Source organism: Sinohyriopsis cumingii, chromosome 18 (assembly GCF_028554795.1).
Source record: "Sinohyriopsis cumingii isolate HCF-2022 chromosome 18, ASM2855479v2, whole genome shotgun sequence".
Taxonomy (NCBI): Eukaryota; Metazoa; Mollusca; class Bivalvia; order Unionida; family Unionidae; genus Sinohyriopsis; species Sinohyriopsis cumingii.
Window position 1 is genome coordinate 88,206,855 of NC_142978.1, and position 25,163 is coordinate 88,232,017.

The following is a 25,163-nucleotide window of genomic DNA, read 5'->3' on the forward strand; positions in this document are numbered from 1 at the left end:
TACTAATTGATAAATAAGCATCTCAACTCTACTGAAGTCCAGATGGTCATTCAAGAATACCTTATAAAATAAAATATTGACTTTAATGAGCATCTGATCAGGATGAAGTCAATGACAATGTGGAAAAACTGTTGGTAGGAAAATGGCAATTATCATATTTCAGACTACTAGAGATCAAGAACATTTGATCCGATCATTACAAATCGCAGCTAAAAAAAGGCCAGGATTTGGTCAGTATTACTCGTCTGCATATTCACATGCTTCCACGTTATGAGGTTCTCAATAAAAAGAACGCTTAAATGATGTATTAACAATACACAGCTAGTACACATTGATCCTTGTGCATTTATTTACGTGTTTCTTTTTTCGTTTTGAAATAAATACGTCTGAATGCTATGATACTATCTTTTAATGTAGAGAAAGACGAACCTAGTTTGATTTATAAAGAACAGGGAAGTATCTTATGATGTCATGCTATCACCTATCAGTTCCTTCTTTAGTCTTAGAATAATCACAGACTTTACGAAAGAAGCAATAGCAAACACAAATGAATTGACAATGTTTGATTATGGTTTATTTGAAACACATTTACAGGATGGAAAATATAGATAACACATATACCTAAAAATACGCACATCTGTCTATATAACTATCTATTGATAACGTAGCAATACTGTTTTCTAAAATGAATTAGTTTTGACCTTAAAAACGTTTGTCATGTTTATTTGTTTTAATGTATGTACCAGCAAAAAGATTTCATACTACAAATGTCCGTTCGAAATTTTGCTTTGTTTCGTGTATAAAAAACGTAAATATTCACATCATCTAAGTGCATTTGCTTATTTTTTCTTCTATTTTTCGGGGATTGAACTGAAAACTAACAAATTTCGTGAAATGCATTGTTGCGCATTAGCTGAAATTTGAAAACAAAATATATCAGAAATCGAAAGGAACAAACAAACCACTTGAATTTGTTACCCCTGCGTTTGTCATGATGTTGGACGAAATTATGGACTTTTTAATATTAAAATAAACGACATTTTCATGTAGGCAATCAGATTGTAATTTTGTATTTGTTATGAATAAAAACCATAGAAAGGTCATTCTCTAATTGTACGAATATATACTGATTTTCTAAGACAAGGAAATTATTTTATAACATTAGAATTGACTTTCTAAATAAGAACATGCACCTATAATCTAAGAAAATTTGTACATTTTCTGAAACAAAAAAACAAACAAATAAAAAACCACAAAGCAAAACAGACAAAATAATAAAAATCCCAGAAACAAAAACAAAACAAAAACCGAATTTTCATCATATTATATTATGCATTTCTTGTTTCAAATGGGTCGCTGTCACGCCATTGTGGACAAAAGTATGCCAATTATTAAAAAAGCATGAGTATATTGTTATAAATTGATCCGACTTTTGCTTCATCATAAGGTGTATCAATTTGATATCAAGTTTCTAGTATCATTTTGCATAAAATTCCAATATATTTCTAAATATGTCTCAGCTATTTTTGTTCTTTATGTTGGATGTGTGGTGTTTAGAAGTAAATGAATATCTTAAAGGAATGTTTATATACACAGGTGGGTAATTATCCTTTACGTAATTATTCATACATTGGACAAACAGTAATAAATGAAATTTATTTTCGATATGAACATACACATTTGTTTCAAGTATGCCTTTATCTGATCCACATCAATCCTTAACCTTGTCATCCGATATCTATTCAGAAGTTTTCAACCATAGAGATTTGACTTCCTTGATTTGCCTCACTATACATGTCTTCTTGATTTGCCCCACTATACATATCTTTTTTGATTTGCCCCACTATACATATCTTTTTTGATTTGCCCCACTATACATATCTTTTTTGATTTGCCCCACCATACATCTTTTTTGATTTGCCTCACTATACATATCTTTTTTGATTTGCCCCACTATACATATCTTTTTTGATTTGCCCCACTATACATATCTTTTTTGATTTGCCTCACTATACATATCTTTTTTGATTTGCCCCACAATACACGTCTTCCTCTTCTGTAGCATTAGATTCTCGATATAGGTCCATCATAGTTGGTAAAATCTGGTTATGTGCACGTAGAGACAATTATCGGTTTTTTATTCCGCATACTTATAATTTTCGGTACGCTATTTCATTTTCCATAACTGCATATCCATTTTCCTCAGTGAAGGGATGAGTATTCAGGTGCGATATAGACAAAACCAAAAAGTATGTTCGAATTCAACATGCTTTCCTTAGGTAATATAACTAACAAAACAATATTTATGAGATGCACGTTTCTCTTGATATATTAAAATGCTTGAAGAGGGATTCACAAAAAAAACCCCACAAAGATCCCTGTTGCAATTTTTTGTGTGATTTTGTAGACACGATATAAACGTTTTTATAAATGTTATCATTAAACTAATTTATAATTTTATGCACACGTTTCAACACAGCCTTGAATATGAAATGTTCCAAAATATTTAATAAAATTAGACATCTTTTCTCTGGCAAGTTTCCACTTCATCCAGATATATTCCATACTAAACTGCCTAATACAAAATTAGAACAGTTTTCATGACACACATTTTGTAGCCGAAGTTCTTTATTTTGTCTACAAGATAACCATCATTTATAACCTCGTCCAATACATAAGTGTAAACATCTATTGTTAGCATGCCATATTTGTATAATTAAAAAAAAACCCACCAAAAACAAACTATTTCCGGAATTTTAGGTAGTTTTGTTCAAAGTCGGGTAGAGTCTGGTTCAACACTTTGTAACACTGAATATGAAGTCCTCAGCTGTATACGCACATTAACTGGTCTGTAAGCTGCTGCCTTATCTTCAATCGCAGACGTGCTCCTGTTGGCTGCTTCTTTCTTTATCTCTATACAAACACATACATTAACAACATTCTTTACATAGGTATACATCTTTCAGCATGTCCAGAATCACATATAAACAGATGGAATCAAACATGCACACATTATCTCCGGAAACGATGACAAAAGTCTCTATTGCGGGGCTTTACTATATCATTCCAGCTGGTGAAGAAATAATGTCTTTAATACAGTTTTAAACGAAGCAAATAAACTTGAATTACGTTTCGTCTGGGTTAGGTAGTTTAAAACTTATGGTGATGATACAGTACAGGAGCTTTATAAATGTTTACTATTCAATCACGGAATTTTGAGGTCTTTGTTACTTGTTGATCGAACAATACCCCAAGTATTGGATGACTTTGATGACCTTGTTAGAGATATAACCTGCTCAACGATAGTTTAGAGACCTGTACGTCATGATTTGTTTAAAAAGATACTTTTTTGCATAGGTGGTCATTGAAGACGTGAAAACAAAACTTAATAGGGAGTCAATAAAAGGAAGTTTTCGAAGTATTTATAAACTCTAGATAGGTTACATTTGGATGTGTTTTCCCATATTCTAAAGCCGTAGTCTATCGGTAGTAGTATATGTCCTGAAAAATGAAGCGCAAGCGACTGCGGAAGTAGAAATGTCGACAGTAATGTTATTGTTTTCACAAGCAGTGCACCTATGTGATTGATATCGATATTGTATCTGAAAAGTTTATCAATGTAGATACAAAAACTTTCTTATTGTCAACAATTGACAAGTCTAAACTATTTTGAGTAAGTAATAAGTCCATATGAGAAGGAAAGTGTTGCCTTGTTTTGACTGTCATATATTTCCCTTTAGATGCATTACTATGGTTTCTGTGCTGTTGAAACTAACTTAAGTTAAGCCTCTAGATGTAACAATTTGAGGTTTATTTCCAATGAAGTCAAGAGATTTGTCAGATGTTTGCAGTGTAGAGTCATCATCGAAATGAAGATCGCTTCAGCCAGCTAGCCAGCTTCAAGTAGGCACTGGTTGACATGAAAGCGATGGTGAATTATGGAGAAGTTGGTAATTGTTAAGATATCCAAAAAGATAATTGCTGACATTTTTAAATAATTGTTGAAGGTACAGATATAATAAAAATGGGTTGATAGATGAATCATTATTTTCATTGCCATTATCAATTGCAAGTACTGATGTTAATTTCAGTTTTGTTGGACATTTACAGGAGGTGATACTATGATTAAGTTTTTCTTTCAACGACTAAGATCGATTAGGAATTTTGTGGTAAATTCCATCTAGACTCGCCAGAGTGTAATATTAGTAAAAATGAGTTTCAGTTTGTTTCAAGGGTTCTGGTGAAAGCGCTCGCCTTTAATGATCCCTGCCATCTCACCTGTGTCCGCTTGAGTTGGAGTCTTGGGCTCGGCCACTGTTGATACTTCAGAAATCGTGTCATTAGTTTCCCTTGTGTTTGTGGTTCTTACCGGAGTTTTCCCAGGCCCTTCCTCTACAAGTTATTCTGGCTGCCATGTATGGGCTATCTTGCGCCAAGTAGTTGCATTAAACTCCAAAACAACAACAACAAGAACAGCAATGGTTTGCAATATCATTTTAATCAGTGTAAGAAGCGCACTAAAATTTCACATGGTCTTAGAAGTACTGCATTCGAACTAGATAAACCTCTGAGTCTTTCAGTCACTGTATACATTGAACTACTCTGAACTAATGTATACATCGGGGATAACTTTATCAGCACAAGTGCCCGATATATTAAAGAAATTTCGAAGTTGGTTCTATCAGACTAGACACGAGTATATCAGCAAGTAACGTATGCTTTAGCCAAGGAGAGATGGGTATATTAAGAATGGGTAATTAATTGACGAACACAAGATGCTAACACAATATGCCCATTGGATAGTTTTTGCAAAAGGAAAATAATCTCATGATTATATAAGTGTTACTGACGTGTCACGGGTACAAGTATAGTAACTAACACTATATAACAACTTTCCGTGCATTTCAATAAGAATATAGTGTTGATTTCAATACATCACATTAAAAGAGTGTGAATATCGTAAACGAGTATACAGGGATATATGTATTCAATTCATCAGTGTGTTCTGAACCGAAGTTAGTTTGGAAAATATAAATAAAGATTTCGTATACTATCCAAATTGGAAGTCCTGGTCTTTTATATTTCATAACTGGCTGACTATCACTGCGGTTGAACCTGCAAAATAAAATGGACTACTTAATTTGCTGTCACCTTGTTTTCTTGAATAAACGGGCAAAGTTTATCTGCACAATTCCCATCGTCGTTATGAACATAGTCGTCATCACTGTTATAAGCATACTTCATACGTTAAAGTTTCACTGATTAAATGTTTAATTGATAATTAAAGGTTTGTTAATAAATTTGTTTTTGTGCTTTAAGAAATATCAACATACGAAAGGTTAAATCGTATGGAGGTAAATCGGACGAAGTAACTTGCCAAAGGAGACACCATGTCAAAAATGACCCTGCCTGGTCTCAGCAGGATATGAGCTTGCTTAACGAGTCTGGAAGGCAAAATAGTGTGCCAGTATGGTAAGGGATGTACTCGCCTATTTAGGTGGTTTTGCAACACATGTTCCTTCTATACACCACTGAAAGAACACAAAAAGACAGCAATGAAAGTTTCATCTATATTTGTGAGAAAAAAACAAAAAAGATATATTTTACACCAATATTTCACCAATAGTTCTTAATTGAATTTACAAGCATGTATACGTACATGCCTAACTGACTACATGAAAGCGCGAATTATGGTACAACACACTGAACGGTTTTCATGTCACACTTGAATAATATTTAATTTTATTGCTTCTATCATATCCTTTTGTTAGAAAGTAAAAAAGTACCATAGCCATCTGATTAATGCTTTTGTTCAATCTTGAAAAGAAAGCTATAATTCTGGAGAGAGAGAGAGAAAGATTACCATATTTCTACCACAAATGGTTCCTCTAGCAGCACTGAAATTTGTTGGCAGGCATTTTTTTGTTTTTGGATCCGCACATTTCATGAAAAGACAAATGTCTTTAGTGTCCGTCTTAAAAGAAAAATAAATGACACATAGCTCGAGAAGAAATGACGCAAATTTCGAGTATATGAGATAAGGTACCTAACTAGCCACGTTATGTTCAATAGTGTGTCTACTGGATAGCTGACAAATTTGGTTCTAATCCTGACGGGAATATTTATATTCAGTAGGATGTGAGACATATTTTCAAACGTGTTTATGTGGCCTTTGAAAATCTCAAGGCATCACTACACTAATTATGCATACCTAATATGTTTTGATGAAGTGCAGTGCATTAATTGCAAGCTCAGTTGCATAGTTTTACTTATATAATGCATTAACGTGGAGAGAAAAAAAGAAAATAACTCAGCATAGATCATGTTGCATTATCTCGAAACAGTTATGTTTGAAAGACATTACTCGAAATTTATGCAAGCGACCATTCCAGAAATTACCCTAAATCAATCCTCTCAGTATATGACTGACGGGTTCAGAAGACTCGAAATATATCAAAAATGGCAAATTTATCTCATTCAGACACAGCTAGAAAAGAAGCTAGCTGAGTAGGTTCTATTCTAAATGGGAATTTCAAAATAGAAATGGCAAAATGAGGAAAGGTTAAAATTCCACGAAACAATAACTTCAAACGTCGTGTAACTATGCTACCAAACCATATTTGGGAAACAACCATCTTAAAGTTTAAATAAACAGACCTGACCTTATTTATTGTATGGAGCAATTTTCCATTAAGATGGTTGTTTCCCAAATATGGTTATTAAATAGGTCAAGCATGGAGGTTGTTTATATACTCACAGCGTGACCTATGTCGCATAGAAAATAAGAGTTCTTGCATGCGACGCAATATTCCGTAGTGTATTTGGAGTAGAGAAGCGGTAATGCTTGTATTATTTCGTCTTGTTTTCCTTATAATCTTTTTTTAATTAACTGATCTGGTTTTTAAATATATTTTTTCCTGTAGCTTTTCGTAGTTTTTCTTATGGGCGTTACCAAAAGTTTTACAAAGACCACATTTGTATTTGCTTCATGTTTCTTCCATTATTTGTTTCTCTGTGTTTTTGGACGTTTAACATAGCTTTATCAATTTTAATAAAATTGTTATACCAATGTCAATTTAGCAAAGAAGCAAAAACAAATGAAGTCACTAATAGAGAAGAAAAACAGAAGTATTAGAACAAATACACTTTCAAAATTAATCAGTACGAAAATGCATAATACATTATGAAAGAATTAATAGTTTGCCACATCACCAGAAAACAAAATGGACCCAGAAGAAAGAAAAGCAACTGAATAAGAAGTAAGACCAGCAATGGCATCATTAATTGTTTATCTATAATTGCTTGAGAATTGTATTCGAATGTGACAAGAGCCGAGGGTAAACTATCACAATATACAATATATACTCATTTATATGCAAAGTATACCAGTATCCAATATATAGTCATTTATTTGCAAGGGAATCGATCGTTTTATGCTTTATAAGCAAGGTCATGCTGATAGCACGCAGCGTTAATAACATTCACACGTGCTTCACCAACCTTTGGTTGGTTGTTAGAATCAAGTTGTATATCCAGGCATATACCTTGACCACGTTAATTATATCCAGGTATTTCTTTTTAACCAGGGTATTTTCTATACGGTGTCCAAGGTAGTTTTGTTAATACACCGACTATTTTTTTAACATGACCCTCTGCGTTTACGTCCATCGATGGAACTTTAAGTAAGAAGGCTTTGCCGTCCGTCTATCAACATGACCTTTTTTGCTTGACATCAACCACAAGTTCCAGTAATCGCTGGTGATCTATTAAATGTTTAAATTTTAGGTAGGTAATTTTTGCACGACATCGTACACACTATAAAGACCTGATTGTATTATATATTTTATTATTCTATCACAAAAAGGAAATTCACAGATTCATTTAGTAAAAACGAAGACTTGAAACTCTCAAAGATTCCATCGTCATTGATGTTTCCGCGCAGGCAAAACCTAAACCTTCTAAGCAAGGAGATATATTTCCAAACTCGCTTGTAAGCTAATGATTGGTCCCACTGGATCAGGTAAAACTCAACTGTTGTTAAATTTAATTTTACGATGGCTGAAATGGGATCGGATGTACGTGATTGCACCATCGGCTGATGACAAGCCGTGCTATGAAGCTTGTAAAGATTTTCAAAATGTATTGAATGGCAAGAGTGACAATGCCACCGTTGATTTCTTTTCCACTATAGATGAAGCACCTACTATTGACTACTTGGATTCAAACAAAACCAGTCTTATATTGTACGACGATGGGATGTTTGAAAACAAAGTCAATCCTGCACACATATGTTTAAGGAGGACGGTACAAAAACACCAATGGCATCTATTTGATTCAACGATATTCACATGTGCCTAAAGTCTTCAGTGGCAACTGTAGCATGCTAATGATGTTTCGTGGCATTGATGCACACGGCCTTAGAAACATTCATTGGACCTGGTGTGACGCTGTTCACACGTTGGATGAATTTCATGCCTTGTTTGCGCGAATCAAAAGGGATCGATATAGTTTTGTCACTATTGATCTTACAGATCTCGCATCAATTTAACAATCAATACAGTTATATAATATATCTGCCAGTTATGTCATAGAAGAATATGATCCGAAGCGAGTCCGCAAAGCGCTTATAAGCACCAGCAATTGAATCAAAATTGCATTAAAAAACAACAAAATGTCAAAGATATGGCAGAGTTGAGACAGGCTGCACGAGAAGCCCCTACGGCGGGCATTAAGCAAACATTTACAGTACCGATTAAATCATCAAAGGAAATTGCCGAAAGTGCCAAGGATAATAAAGGGCCACAAGAGCAACAATGAGACAGGTGGCAGCGCTGACTGGAACATAAGAAGAACCGGGTGACTTCGTAATATAGCTAAGCGCACATAGAATTTGAAAAAGAAACTCAAGCACCTGCAAATACTAGTAAATACTTGCCACAGGCGATTGGGGCAGCCAAAGAAGATGTTGGTGATATTGGAGAAGCAGTTGGTGTACTTGCAAATGGTTGTTGTTGTTGTTGTGGTAGGGTTTAACGCCATTTTTCAGCACACGATAGGCTATACATGGCGGCCAGTATTAATGGTGGAGGAAGAACCCGGGAAAACCCCAGAAAGAACCACCGACCCACGAGAAGCTACTGGCAAGCTTTCTCACATACCCACATTGGCTGAATCCGAGACTTGAACCCACGCAGACAGAGGTGAGATGGCAGTGATCCGTAACGGAGAGCGCTTTAGACCACTCGGCCACTCGGGGCCCCCTTGCAAATGGTACCCATGTTCTTGATGAAGACCTTATAGGGGCACTTGCTAGGATACCCAGAGTGTTTCGAATCGATTAGTAATGTTGTTAGAGTCAAACAGTCCACCAAGGCCTTCACTTTGTTTTGGTTGTTGCTCTGATGTGGTCGAGTAGGTCATTTTGGTGTGGGTGTAGCAGGTCGTTTTGATTGTTACTGGTATCATTTTGTTTATTTGTTTGTTTATCCAATTATCATATTCTTCTTGTGTGCGAAATTCAGATCAAACTAAAACTTTCTTCAACATAATTAATCGGAAACGCCCCCGTGTGGCTGACCAAAACACAACTCGCTCATCTAATTGCGGCAAAACAAAACAATATCTCATTAACATTAAAGATATCTAAATTCGAGGTGACACAAATGAAAAAGATCGGTGGAATATTTCCATGATTAGAGCAAATGAAGGTTTTAAATTTTTAGATATGTGATCTCAATATCGTTGGTTGTCGGAGATGAGATGCAAAACGGCGCGTTACGGGCTGTCGGAGCTGCATCCGGGATGCCGCTGAAACAGGTGGTGGGTAGTCACATAGTGCATAGCAATACTGGAAGGTCTATACCAAAAGGAAAACGCCTTGCATTACCTGGAACAAGGCGACAAAATAACTTCAGACAAAGGTCTTAGATTACACGATACAACACGAATATCACTCCATTGACCAATCTTGATTTATTTGTGAAGGCAAAGTCAGTCAATGATTTTCAAGTTGTCTTTATGCGAAATGAATTTGAAATAATAGTGCCACACACACACGTGAAACCGTGACTGTCAAGCTGGATTTGACGACAGGACCGGCACCCATTGGGTTATATATATGGCGACACCATGATATCGTTTGTATTTTGACTTGTATGGGCTTGAATCACCAGTTGAAATTGTTCATTAACAAAGGGCAATAGCGCCATACACGCACGACAACCATTATTCTATTCGATTATACCAGTACAAACTAAATTGGACTGACCTACATGTGGTAATCTTATTGTTGAAGCTTTGACTTGAGTATTCAACAACCCTGCAAGCACTTATTGTTTTCACATTAAAATGTATTCGAAAGTATTTTCCTTTTTGTATAGACCTACCAGGTCAACTATGCGCTATACGTACATTTAATATTATACAAATGTCTATTAACAGTTACAAACACTATTCTCCTAGACAACACGGTCCTGATCGAGCTGAACAGAGGTGCCAATAAAACGGATTTTACTGAGTTTATCAGTAAGGTTGTTACTGGTGTTGACCCATGTGATCTTGTGATTTTTGACCAAAATAGTAAACTTAAGATGTCTAATGTTGACATTCAAGATGCCATTGTCAAGTCAAAATGCACTGTTGTACAGACCTGGAAGAGGTCACTGAAAACGGCGTATTCAGAGACTCTGGCATGTCGGTTGCTTTTGCAAAAACTATGCTTATACCGCCAATGGTGGACTAAAACTATGTGGATGCACATATCGCAGATATGACCTCACCACCGCGCATAGTAGCAATACTTGTACCATACATAGGAATTTTGACCACAGAAGGAAATAACTTATTTTCCCTGATATAAAATGTGTTTTGATAAATGTATATCTCACATCTTAAAGGTGCGCAAGTCTTGATTTATTTATTGTATAAGGTCATTCAGTGAGGTGCGATGGAACAGAAATATTCCAAAATAGTATACATGGTGAGTTATTAATACGTAACCCTAAACATAGAGGGATTTTAAAAGTTGTTTATACGATGTCAATATTATTGGTCGTTGGATATGAAATTCAGTTCGAAGGAATTAACATCATTCCAGTAGGGTACTTACACATTTTTGGCGTTATTGTTTAAGATTAGATTTATCATTATATGCATAATGAATTCTGACCGCGGTGATGAGGTCGTGAAATTTGCAGAAGAAGTGTTGGATCGGGAGAACAGTGATGCAAACATTGATAGCAATGTTTGCCCACTTGTCGACAATATCTACTAAACAATGGTGCTACCAGACCCTAGTATACACTAAAATATATTCTTGTTAGGGGTCAAATATAAATTAACCCTTGGAACAACTTTGATGTACCGCCACCAACTGGAAGGGATCTTGGAATCATTGCATTGCATTGACTGTACCACAAGGTGCAAAACACTCCGGTTCGGTTTCTACAATGGCGAAGTGATATTCACCGCGGTGTCCACCTTGGTTAAGTTCACCGACGAATATTTAACACCAACATTAACTCAGATAAGAAAATAAGGAACTCAACTGTTATTCAGCAAGGACTCACATGTTCTGGTAACATTTATTGGGCAAAGACCATCGTCAGATGTAAAAGGTATAGGAGTAATAGGTATTTTGGTAAATTTAATGGGTATTAAACCTCTGAACGCGCAATCGCTGGAGATTTAAATATTCCACAAAAAGAGACTTTCTATAATTGTAAGATAATTATAACATCAAAAAGGGGTAATTGGCTACAAGTACGAGTGCATAGTACACCTGTACATGACGATTCAAGAAAGGGTCTGCCTATCGTACAAGTTTACTATTACTATGATGGACGCACAATGTTAATGACTTGAAAATAAAATCGAAGAGGTACAGTAGATGCGAGACGAAATCACCAGGAGAAACGCGTTGATATTGAAATGCAAAAGTGTTTTGTCGTAGATGCAGCTGAATTCGAGACTGTTTTGACGGATATTGAAAATCACCGACAACTCCCAGCACAGATAAGGAAACGAGCAGTGGATGTACAGAAAATAAAGGCATGAGTAAACCTATCTTCACTTTCGTGGATTAATCATCTCCGAGTTGCGCACACTATGTAGCTTGCTTGCCAAGTCATGAGGGATAGAGGAGAGGAGCTTCATAAAGAAAGAATACGAGTTAATTCAATTGAGAAATTCCTTATCATATTGTAGAAGGGGCACATGAACGCACTAACGCAGAATAAAACGCACACACTACATACCCCACAGTAAAAGGATTTGGGCCCCACAAAGATCTTACACTGCTCATCGACATTGTACACCTCTCCTAGCAGTTTCAACATAAACTTCGTCCATTCATTTTCGTTGTAAACAACACTCTTGGTTTTCACGCAATTTCTGAAATATAAAAGTGGACCCTTGATATATATATATAGATAGATAGATAGATAGATAGATAGATAGTAATACAGTTGGAAGAAAAAAGAATATAAAAGATATCTGGCAATCTACCTACCGACACAGTTCACTACCTACCTACACAGGTACGTATGAACTGACGTACATATATACAGTCTAGACACAGACAGAAAGACAGACGCGCATATTCAAGGTGGAAAAAATAGTTACATACATACATACTGACATCCCTTGCAATAAAAAATAAATATATTTTATGCGGCTAAGGTATTTATTTATCTATTATTCCCTGCTTTTATGCCTAAAATTGTGTTCCAGCGTAGCGATTTAGGGTACGTTAGTCACCCTTATCAAATGATTTCTGAAACGATTCAAATTTATGATGCAGTATCCTCGACATACATGGTACATACTTATTCTTTAGCGTGCTCTTGAACGCCTCCACAGAGCAGTTGGAGAAAATCCATGGGTTTCTGGAGTATGGCTTTGCTTTGTCAAATTGGGGCGTATGTTCAGTCATAATAAACAAATCCTCAGATTTACAAGCTGTGGCTTTCCCAGTGCCGTCATGTACTGCTCCAAGACTGGAAATAACAAGTAAACAAGGCACATTGGCTCTGTACCAGACACACTACAACTTTCACAGTTAGAACTTCAATCTCTCTTTCGCGATAAGTACAAGTCCACTACTACCTGATATAATTTCCAAACAAACCAAACATTTCACTGCTCTCGAGTCACATATGATATCTTCAATAGAAATATTCAGTTATCTGCTAGTGTCAGTATATACTTAACGATTATAACTCCAGAATATAAACAGTAAAATAAACGACTTTTATTTATTTTTATAGTTATAAAATGTAACTTTCAGAAACATAGTATTATAAATTAAATTAAATCTAAACAATCATAAATGTAATATCGCAAGTCCAAATTACAGACTTTTCCTAACAAATTCCAATGGTCCTGATGGTCCTGATGTACAAATGATGCAATCTAGAGTGTATTCGGATTAATTCACAAAAATTCCAAAATAATATGGCAGTCAAAAGCCATTGAGCACTTTAGTAGTTCCAATAAATGACATAAATATTTCTTTGCGAAATGATATTGGAATACAAGCAAAACTGATTTCAGAGACTGATCATGGAACATGATGCTTTCATACCTTGGACAAATGCTAATTGCTGATATTTAGCCAAAAAGACTCTTCGTTTTGACTATTACAAATTTGTTTTTGTCAATCAAACTAAATAACGACGGCCATATACTTATGTTCATATATATTTAAACAGTTTTGTAACGTAAAGGTACAATAACATTACAAGTGATTTAGTATCCGTTCTAATCCCTTTACTCTCTGCACTGTACCTCCTGTAACCTCCAATTAAGCTTTATGAAATATAATACGTTTAAACTAATAGGAATGAAACAGGAATAAATACTTGTTTAGAAAGCCTATATTTAAACAGACACAATTGAATGTTCCGGAATTCCCTAGTTGCAAGTAATTTCTTATTGGAAGCTTCCTTCAATTGTTTCTAGAGTATTCTGAACCCTAAAACTATATAAATATCAAAACAATACCAACTCTATCAACATTTTATTTATAGCCTACAATTATGAACACAATTTAGCCAGGTAACAATCTACAAACATGGGCAAAAATTAAGCACACTAGGTAACGTGTTATCCACAAATGAATATTAGCCCATCAACAATTTACAACCATGGGCAAAAATTAAGCACACAGTAAAGCTACACATAACAGTTGTACGATATCAAGCCGATAATTTTAATACTATATTTTCCATTGCAGACGTGTCATGTAGTATTAAGTAATCACACCACTAGAATAACACTGAATGTTTACATTCCAGTATTGTAATTATTCACATTTAGGAATATCATCAGTTTTATTTTTAACACTTCATGCAATACAAACTATCATCTGGTCATATGTCATACTATCCTGTTTCAGAAAAAAAAAATGGATTAAATGGACCATATAACAATCTGATCATCATTCTTGTTGGGAATGCTCGGCTACTAATAGTTACACATGTGGAAGTCATGAACTAAGCACATGACACCATAAGTGCTAAGAGAGTGAATGCAAATGTTTGTAGGGGTGGGTGGGTGGCAAATTGAGTCCCAAGAATCGACATACTTATGTCCGAGTTCGTGTGTTGCTGTGCTCACCGTTAGAAAATAATCACCTACTTCGACGACAGAAGTTTTGCTACCCGACTCACATACCCTTCCTGTCCAACAAAGACCTGCAAGAAACAGAGAAACTGAAGACCAGATATCATTCTTATATTCATAAATGTAATAATTGCTCTGATGTGGTGGATGGCTAAAGTATACTGATTAGAAAAACAATCCAATGAATGCTTATGTTTATTTCGTTCATGACAAGGACTGTTCATTCTACATAAATCGCACTCAATCCTTTGTTGTATCAGATTATATAAAAATTTGACCACTTAATATTTAAAACAAAACCAATCTATTTCTCTAGATTATAAAATAAAAATTCACAAACACTTATATTATTGTGAATAAAAGTACCAAATAATCCTAAATGATAACACATTCAAAAACATTCTGGGCTACACCATTTTGGTACATCAGGACCAACAATATTATTCGAATTCATTTGGAACATTCTATACGTTTGGATTTGTGATAAGACATTTACATATATTTTAGCTTGTTTGCTTATTGAAGAACATGACATATTTCACCCCACCCCCCAGAAGATAGCGAGCATATCGGGACAGCTCAACGTAAAGTTATATAAATATAAACTTAAAGTGAAACAGTATTAAGGAAGAAAATGCCTTCCAAATAAGTGCACACACGAAACATCACATGACCAAAGATAAAACGTAACTATGTTAAAATTCTGTAAGAACTACATAAAATAAAAATCGATGTAAGAAATTAAAATTCCTTAAACCTTATTCTCTATAAACAAAAAAGATTTTCTCGGATAGTATATTAGCAGTGTCTAGATGCAGTTCACGAATAATGAAAACCACCCGGGTAATAAGATATGTTCTGATGTTAGCAAGTGTTAAACCTACTTTAGAGAGGAATATATATATGGTAGCGTGACACTGATAATGTAGTTTGGCCGTTTAAAGACCATCTATAAATTGTTTCTTCCTACCTTCCTGCTATTGTTTCATCCTTTGTATATTTCTCTTTCATTCAGTCATGCAGGTTAGATATTTCTCTTTGGTTTCGGTTGTACGTTTTTTTTTTTTTTTTTTTTTTTTCTTTTGTGGACGTAAAGTGTTTGTTTTTCTGAGGAAGAGCTTGTTTACCTCCAAATGGCGGGACAATCTTTCACCTTTGCATCCTTACCATTTTGTGTACCTACTGTTAGGAATCATAAACTAAGTCACAGAAATGAAATCAACAAGTTTTGTTAAATTAAACAAATAATTTATTTCACTAGAATATTAAATGAAAATTTATAAACAACATACATTAGTGTGAATCAAATCCCAAAATAACCCCAAAAGTTCTATCACAAGTCCTAAAGTAATGTAATTCTTTAATGTGTTCTAACTCTACAAACAGGTAATATATTAAAGATTAAGGACTTTTAAGGGACGTTATGTGTTATGAGAGAGAGAGAGAGAGAGAGAGAGAGAGAGAGATAGTACTTACCGCGAACACGGTTGTTGCTAGGTTCGTCCTCATACAAGTCATACCTAAAAATAGAAGTTGTCTTCCCGTGTAGTTGTACAATATTCTATTTTTACAGACTGCCTAACGTTTTACTTCCTCATTTACAGACGAGACCCTGGCATGTATATCGAACTATTTCAATTTGACACTACAAAATGTTATTAGCACACATAATATTAATTTATGACGAAATTTTGGAGAAGGGTCTATTGTATTTTGACAAGACAAACAAAAATAAAAAAATACAAAACCATAATTAACTACCCAAATGAAATCAAAACAAATTATTGAAAGATAGAAGAAATTAATTCATACGCATTCTTGTGACATAGTTTGCCATATGATAAATCCACGTCACCTAAACTTGTTCCACATATGAAATTCGCGTCCTCATGCTTTTCCCAAAAGGCTCTCACCTGCAACTGCAGCACAATTAAAACTGATTCTTCATCATGAATTTCACCATATGGTTTACTAGAAACATAAGAGGTAGCAGTCGAAACCATTATCATGAGATATGGAAAATTCGCAACAGTGCGTATATTGTAGTATACATTCTCTGAATCATGCATGACGCTCCTAAGATATGCATATTTCTGTGCAGTAAAGAGCCGACCATTTAATTTTCTGGAAGCGAGATAGGATTTTGATTTGGCCAGGGATATTTGTTTCTATTTTACTTTTAGATAATAATTCTTTAAATATAATATTATCTTTATTTCCATAAATCTACACCCACTCCATGATCATTAATTCGTCGATCCTTAAAAGTGGAGAACAAAAAAAGGATCTAAGGTCGTTAGACCTTTTCATCTCGAAACCAGTTGATGTTGTTGTTGTTGTTGTTGTGGGGTTTAACGCCATTTTTCAGCACACGATAGGCTATATATGGCGGCCAGTATTAATGGTGGAGGAAGAACCCGGGAAAACCCCAGAAAGAACCACCGACCCACGAGAAGCTACTGGCATGCTTTCTCACATACCTACATTGGCTGAATCTGAGACTCGAACCGGCGCAGACAGAGGTGAGATGGCAGTGATCCGTAACGGAGAACGCTTTAGATTTTTGTCATGTATATCTATATTTTTTTTACTCCTGGTACGTGATTTCATTTCATTTGTGCAATTTGTATTCATGATTGTAAACTGTATATAATATCTTTAATTAAATTTTTCTTACTTGACCTTTGTTATTTATATTTAATTATTTGACCTTTATTATTTATATTCAAGTACTTGACCTTTGCTATGTTTATTTAATTACTTAACCTTTGGTATTTTTATTTAATTGTTTGCATGTTATTTTTTAATTATTTTAAAAATTTCATTACATGCCTTTGTAATGTAACATTTTATGTTAGACTGGATTTTTTCCGAAAATTAAGTTCATTTCTGATTTACATGTATCGACTTTTTATATCTGATGCTGTGTAAACAATTATACATACCTAAATTATTTTCTATTTGTATGGGTTTGAAATCAGAATTATTATTAATATAAGTAAATATGTTCATTTAAATCTAGGTCTAGGTTTCAGAATTTCGTTAGTGTACTTGACATAGTCCAGGTTCTGGTTTCTAAGAACAACTAATATTTTTATTTTTTAAAGGTTAGGATCATTCTAGAAGGTTATTTTTCATTATGTAATATTTTTTTTTTAGATCATGCTAATTGTAACCTGAGGTCAGGTAGAGAACTATATAATAGTGTAACTGAGATGATTTTTCATTCGTGCTTTAAGTTCTAGAGCAATCAAGTTGTATTATATTTTGTGTCCAGTATTTGTTCGGGCTGGAATATATTTTTGTTTCTTCAAATTATTTAAATATAATTGATTATTTTCCCTGGAAATAAAAACGTGCTCTGATACAATTCTTGGACAGTTTCATTCGCTGTAATTTATACTGAATTCAAACCTGGAATTATATTACTGTGATTCAACAAAAGACAGTCTGCAAATCAACACTCTACAAGACACGACAGACACATCATGATTTTCAATTCTGGATTTAATGCGGACTTTTACTGAACATTATTCAGGATTTTACATTATTAGGATTTGTGTCTGTAATTCTAGGATTATTGAAGGGTCTAATTCGCAATACTGTAAGTTTTTTGTCATTTGCATTTGTATTTTAGGGAAATAAATTATTTGTTGAATTTTACAAATCTTGTTGCTTTTCACTTTTTCTGTTACTTACTTTAAGAGCATAGTCTGGTAACACTTGAGTCTGTTAAGAACGCAAAATTACATAGGATATATATATATATATATATATATATATATATATATATATATATATATATATATATATATATATATATATATGAAACCTTATTGACGTCCTTGGGTAAATTTCCTATTGGCTGTTGAGGTTTGTCATTTCTAGAAAGATTCATCGGCTTCCCTTTGGCTCGGGTAGGTCACATAAATAAAGAAATATGAGATAAATTGAGTAGTAAAATCCGTCACGTGGGTTATGTTTTGAAATAAGGAGGGAAAAAAGCAATTTGATTCATTCGTATTTTGGAGTCATCTTCATTTCTTGCGTTCCAGGTGTAAATCTGCAGACGTATTTTGTTTTATGTTATTCGAAAGAAAAATATTTATTTAGACTGTTCAGCGGAAATAGACGGTGCTCATTATATGGACTTTAATATTATTATTTCTGGAACTATTGTAAGATATTCTGGACAATGCCATCTTGATGACGTCATGATTAAAAGCGGACCAGTACATTTCCGGTTTTGAAGGTTATACAGAACTTTACATTCTTTTGGACTCTTATAGAACTTTATCGGGATTGTTTTGGATTCACTTCATAACACCACGTGTTCTTCTCACACTTTGAATTATAACATTGATAATTAAAATGCTGGTTAAGTTTTACAAAACTAGTTGGTTTTTCTTCCGTCTGCTACTTAGTTTATGGCCAGGAAGTTGTAACAATTATGGCGTGACTGACTGTACAGATTTTATATGGGGATTATGGTGTGACTGACTGTACAGATTTTATATGGGGATTATGGTGGTTTTGCTTCTTTCTGCTACTTAGTTTATGACCAGAAAGTCGTAACAATTATGGCGTGACTGACTGTACAGATTTTACCCGGGGATAATGGTGTGACTGATTGCACAGATTTTACATGGGGATTATAACATGACTGACCATATTGGTTTTATATTGTGATTCTGGTGTGACTGACTGTACAAATTTGATATGGGGATTATGGTGTGACTGGCTGTACAGATTTGATATGTTATTTTGTTTACGGTTCAGCGTCGCCAAAATACATGATACATGATAACCCTTGAAAGAGGTAATGAAAGTTTGTCTACCAAGAGATCTAATTAAGGTATGATTTCATTGGATTTGGATGGAATGTAAGGTTCATTATCGAACAGCAAATGTCGAGAATATTTGGGAAAATATTTTTTTTTCTGAGTCCATGTGGACTAACAATCTTTTGGTTCTATGTTAAAGAAATAACGTTCATGTTTCAAGCTTTCTCAACCAGTCTATGAATCAGCCTTTAAGTACATTGGCCACTTTGCAATCGACAAGAGTGATGGGAGAGTTATGTTGTTAGTTGCATTTCTGGGTATAATCCTACCATTGCAGATATAATAACTACGCGAAAAAGATGTCAAATTACGCGCGGAATACCTTCCAAACACAAGATGAAAATTATGTCTTGCCTATTGTATCCTCTGGAGGCTGAGACATATATACATACTGTAATATATAGAGGAGCTCAAATGGGTAATGATATAATATTGAATTTATGAAACGAGCTGAATAATGTCCAGCTTTTGCGAGCCTTGGCCGAACGAAAATCGAACATTATTCAACGAGTTTCATAAATTTATTATTATATCATTACCCATATGAGATTCTTTTTATCACATAGTTTTTATTTCAGTGGAAATTATTTAGATAGAAAGAAGAACGAATAATTTCGTTCATTCTGACATACGGTATAATAAAACAAATCATACTTTATAACAGCACATTCAGTATAGCAACCATTAACATGTAGAGCAGGAGGCCCTCCCTAACTGGTCTGCAAAGATCAAACAGGTGAGACCACCCTCAAAATAAAAATAAAACAAAACACAGAAGACGTAAACAAATTTCTTTCTGAGTCGGATTTGCATCCCATACACACTGCGCAAAGATCAGCTGTGGTTGGATACAGTTCTGTCGGTTAAGACACTCGTTTATGTCCACATTCTTCTGTGAAAAGAGGTTAGTTTATTAACTTATGTAAGTTAACATTTAAACCACGCTTGTATATACGGTTGATTCTATATCTATGTTGCAGATATACCGACCCTCTTCCACTCCGCCATCAAATAAGCAACACCCTAGTAAATTAGCATTTGGTATCCGTTCATATACGGCAGTAGAACGTGCAGACACTAGAGAAACTTAGATATATACATTATTTGTCCCAAGACATTTGTCGCAATTTCAATAATTCGCTCCATACTGGATTTCTGCTTGGTATCGAACCTAGGACCTCTGAATGCGAGATAAGACAACTATCGCCTGCCTTCACTTTCCAGTGCCCATACTACCACGGCCACCTCCAGATCACAATAAAATTATGTTTTGGTATCCGTTCATATACGGCACAATAATGTGCAGACACTCGAGAAACTTAGATATATACATTATTTGTCCCAAGATACCTTGGCACTGGCAAGGTTAGATTTTTTTATTTATATAAAGAAGTAATGTAGCATTACTCCAAGCACTGGCCGATGGAGAATTACTCTTAAGACTACACACACACACACACACACACACACACACACACACACACACATTATTATTATTATTACGAGGATGTATATTAGAATCCCTATGGTTGACGAGTCTAGGAACATTGATTACCACAAATAGTACTACAACTATTCCCACCCTAGCGCTAAACAAGCAATTTTAATAATTCGCTCCATACTGGGTTTCTGCTAGGTAGCGAAACTAGGACCTCTGAATGCGATATAAGACAACTATCGCCTTATATAAATAAATACCCTTATTTTTACTTCTTATTTTTTGTCCTTGTTTTGTAGTTTTACGCTATTTTTCTCATTATGATATTATTATACATAACATAACAAACCCCTGTGGGGGTGACATATCCATATTCAGACAGCCGAAATAATTTTTCCTCAATTTCCTTTCGCGAGTCGAGTTCAAAAATGGTAGCCAAAAATGTTCATTCAAAACAAAACATTCCCGAAGGCGGGGTTAAAATTGTTTCCCACGATCCCAGCCAATCATTAAAGAGGATACTGTACAATAATTTCATTGGCTTATTTGGACCAATCAGAATCACATCAAGTGATATTTTAACATGTGATAATATCAAAAATATGAAAATGCACATGCTATAGGAAAACTATACCTACTATATGTTGCAAGGCAGTGCCGGATGTGGTATAGATAAGAAGTAAACGACGCTGGAAAGCAGAACATATTATTTCATGGAAATTTCATACATGTTATGATCGGACTTCAACATAGGTTCGAAAATGTAATTGCCGAAAAGGGCGAAGAATTAACTTCAGACTTGACTGGAGATATTCCTATTGGGAAATAATAGGTTAATATGTACGCTGACGGAATGATGATTGACAAATTAAGTAGGAATGTTGACACGTTTGGTTGGTATGTTGAATCATTGGTAGGAATGTTAAAAATTTTTACCCATTATTCATGCACTTACCTTGTAAAGAGCATAGAGTGGTCGTATTCAGGAAGTTCCCAGCCAACAAAAATGTCCCATTCAAGGATATCATTAAGGTATTTTTTTATATTGATTGATTTTATTCCGTTGACTATAATCACTTTAGACTCCTTATGTCGGAAGTCAGTTTCCCGCTTCAAATAAAAATGAAACAGGTAAGAACGATCATGTAACTGCGAAATGTCAGTTTTCCTCGATAATCGAAACAAAAACAAGTAGCATTTGAAAAAAGATGTAATGATTATTTGTATTCAGTTTCTAATGTATTATTAAGAAGTGCACGAAATTAGCGATTCTGCTGAAGGGGAAAGCATTACATTTTTTAAAACTTATTTTAATGTATTTGCGTGTATGCATGTGTGAATAGCAATGTGGGATACTACTGCCTCACGTAGACTTCTACTTTACAATTTTTTTGTTTGGGGGTGGGTGTACTATAGCATCAAGATTTATAGCCTCACGTAGACTTCTGTATTAAATTAGGGGATGTACTATAGCCTCAGAACAGAACAGGGTGGGACTGTATAGCCTCAAAAAATATTGGGACTGTATAGCCTAAAAAAAACTATGGGTCTGTTTAGCTACAATATGAATGGAACAGATGGGGGGACCTCACGGTACTGAACCTTGACAACAATGTGCCAAGGGTCTGGCCTCAATCGGATTAAACAGCGGGGAAAAAAGCGAGAACGCATAGCGGGGCGGGAACCCTTAACGTATAGACATACCACATAAATATCGCAACAACATAAACAAAGACACATACACATACTAGTCCGATAAATCAGCCCTCTAAATCTGTGTTGATACTGATGGACGATATGTGGGTCTGATGTGAACTGTTCATTAAAATGTGCAATTTTGCTGTATGCAAATTTTTCCAGAACAAGCATGCGTACACTTTAGACACATACCGGTAATTGGTAACAGCCATATCAAGCGCGAAATTCAAAATGGCCACAGGACAGATGGTTGTGCTATTCCAGGTGGATTTAAAAGTCATCAAACATATGAATTGCTCCGGAAATATAGTGTACATGTCACCAAAATAACTCTACATCCGGCGGTAGCTGCACAGCCATGATAAATACCGGTAAGTGTGTAAAATGTACACCGATGTGTGCAGCCAAATTAGGATGCAGATAATTGCAGCTATCAATGAATAGATGATATCAGCCCCTCACCCGAAAATCAACATCATCACGGATGAAGGGCTGATTAATTGGTCTAATACACATACATACACATCAGCCAAACAAAATGGCAAAAAGAAGAGCTGTTTTCGAGGCAATAGAGTGGCCCCGAAAAGGGCCTTTGGGTTTCTTCTTCATTTTCTTTGTCTTCTGATTTGTTCTTTTTTCCACCGGCATCATAATTTTTCCATAACATTTTTTGTCTTCTTTTTCTTCTCCTTTACCTTTTCCTCTATTTCCTCCTTCTCTTTATCCTACTCTTCATTTTTTCGTTCTCCTCTTCCTTTCCTATCTTTTCGTTCCACGCTCAGTCTTATTCTATCTTCTTCATCCTCTTTTTCCTCCTTTATCAGCTCTCTTAACCTTTCCTTCGTCTTCTTTATGTTGTTTATTTCCAGTTTTAGATGGTGGGGACTGTACTGTACATCCTCCATACTTATCAAAAATTCCTCAACCATCCCAAGATCGTCCACAGCCTCTTGCAAGCACATCAGCTTATTCAAATGGTTGCTCGCCATTTTGGAATATTCAATGTTCAATGGCGCGAATGACTGACTGAAATTAAATAAAGTCGTTTGCGCCGATACGGGCATGTACGACTGCTTAATGCCCCCACCGAGGGGATGCGAGCTGAAAAATTTTTCTCGAGTGGGAAGGTATGATGCTACATCTTCCAACGCATTTATACACTCACAGAGTGCTGTTTGATTTAGCCGACAGGTCGTGGGACAATGAGTCCCATTCGACGTTTATGAAAGGCTGTCATGAGTGGGATTGGACCCAACACGCACTCAAGGTGAATAAATGTCTGTATACTGCAGATAAGACGTCTCGCTGGATTGGGCACTGCTATTATGACGTCACTCCGGTTCCGTGCGTACACGCTCTTCAGAACACCTTATTTAAAGACGAGTGGGAATCGGCCCACACACTCGTCTTTAATGCCCGAGATGGCAGGGAGGTGAGGGACCCGGAAGAGAGACCAAACGTCGCCGGAACGTACCTGAAAGACGCCAGAGTTTATATTAACAAATTCAACCCAGTTGCCTATATACTGGGTGTTCCCTATCACCAATTCTGTCGTAGTCACAGCTGCAATTAGAGTCACGTATTTTAGGTTTAAATTTTCATAGCTTAAATTAATTTCAAAAGCATATTGTGTGCATATCTCTTATTTAAACCAATGTAATAGATCTATGAGGATCTTAGAAAAATTTTGAATATCGAGTGGTTTTGATTTAGAAAGGTGGTCAAAGGATCATATTAAGTTATTAATAGTGTTATTAAGTCGAGATTTTGAGCCAAATTGAAATCTTTTTGTTCTTTTTTTAAAATAGCAATAATTGGTTACCCTGAGAAGGGCTGAGGTTACCCCTCGGAGAATGGATACAGGAACGGCTGGATGTTTTGTGGAGGGCTGAAGCTTTCCCTTCTCCGTCCTGCGTACCCCTCAATACCGCATAAGTCTCTCAGGACTAAGAGTTTCCATTGGTGGTGTTTTTGAATTGTTTTTGATTGTACTCCGTGAAATTTCATGAGCTCATTTATCAGCATCGCCAGGATTGGTATTGGGCAGTCATAAAATTCTTCTCCTCGAATAATGACGTCTACGATGGCTTCCTTTGCATCTTCATATGTTTTCATGTATTTCTTCCCTAGTGATCCATCGTAGTAGAATTTTTGATTGGCCTCTATTATTGTCCGGATTGATTCAGTGAAGCATGTAGCTGCATTGATATTCTGTAGTAGGTATATAAAACCCCATTCATCAAATTGGTCGGCCACATAGTTTTTCACGTCTGTTTGCTGAGTTGTGACTTGTTCTGTCTTGGTTTGACCGCGTCTTGTTTGGGATTTGGTCTTTTGTTTCTTTGGTGTCTTTTTTCGTAACTGGTATACGTTGTTTAATTTTATCTGGTATTGTTCCAGGTTTTGATCTGGCACCATTAGTTGACTACTTTTATGAAGTTACGTCTGTTGGAAGTGTGGTAGTGGTAGGGTTGGTTTTTTTTTTGGTATGCCCACTTATTAGTAGTTGTTTATGTTGTTGTTGTTGTTACGAGTTTCCCAGGATTAGTAGATTTACTTCC

The 25,163-nt window shown here is 35.3% G+C and overlaps 2 protein-coding genes across 2 annotated transcripts in view; both read right to left on the reverse strand.

Annotated features, from left to right (window-relative positions):
- Nucleotides 1–552: 552 nt before the first annotated feature.
- On the reverse strand, nucleotides 553–16,154 carry LOC149777247 (metalloprotease mig-17-like). Its single transcript, XM_089941990.1, has 7 exons — nucleotides 16,099–16,154; nucleotides 14,585–14,693; nucleotides 12,825–12,995; nucleotides 12,255–12,390; nucleotides 5,864–5,974; nucleotides 5,490–5,531; nucleotides 553–5,115 (listed from the first exon to the last, which is right to left on the reverse strand). The coding sequence occupies exons 3-6, from the start codon at nucleotides 12,929–12,931 to the stop codon at nucleotides 5,490–5,492; spliced, it is 396 nt and encodes a 131-aa protein (XP_089798116.1). The 5' UTR covers nucleotides 12,932–12,995; nucleotides 14,585–14,693; nucleotides 16,099–16,154; the 3' UTR covers nucleotides 553–5,115.
- The window catches only part of LOC149777248 (uncharacterized), a 60,274-nt gene continuing 49,744 nt past the window's right edge, over nucleotides 14,634–25,163 (reverse strand). Inside the window, exons 9-11 of the mRNA XM_089941390.1 lie at nucleotides 21,860–22,014; nucleotides 16,536–16,593; nucleotides 14,634–14,693 (exon numbers count right to left, since the gene is read on the reverse strand). Coding sequence (XP_089797516.1) covers nucleotides 14,634–14,693; nucleotides 16,536–16,593; nucleotides 21,860–22,014 — 273 coding nt within the window. The remainder of the gene's footprint in view (nucleotides 14,694–16,535; nucleotides 16,594–21,859; nucleotides 22,015–25,163) is intronic.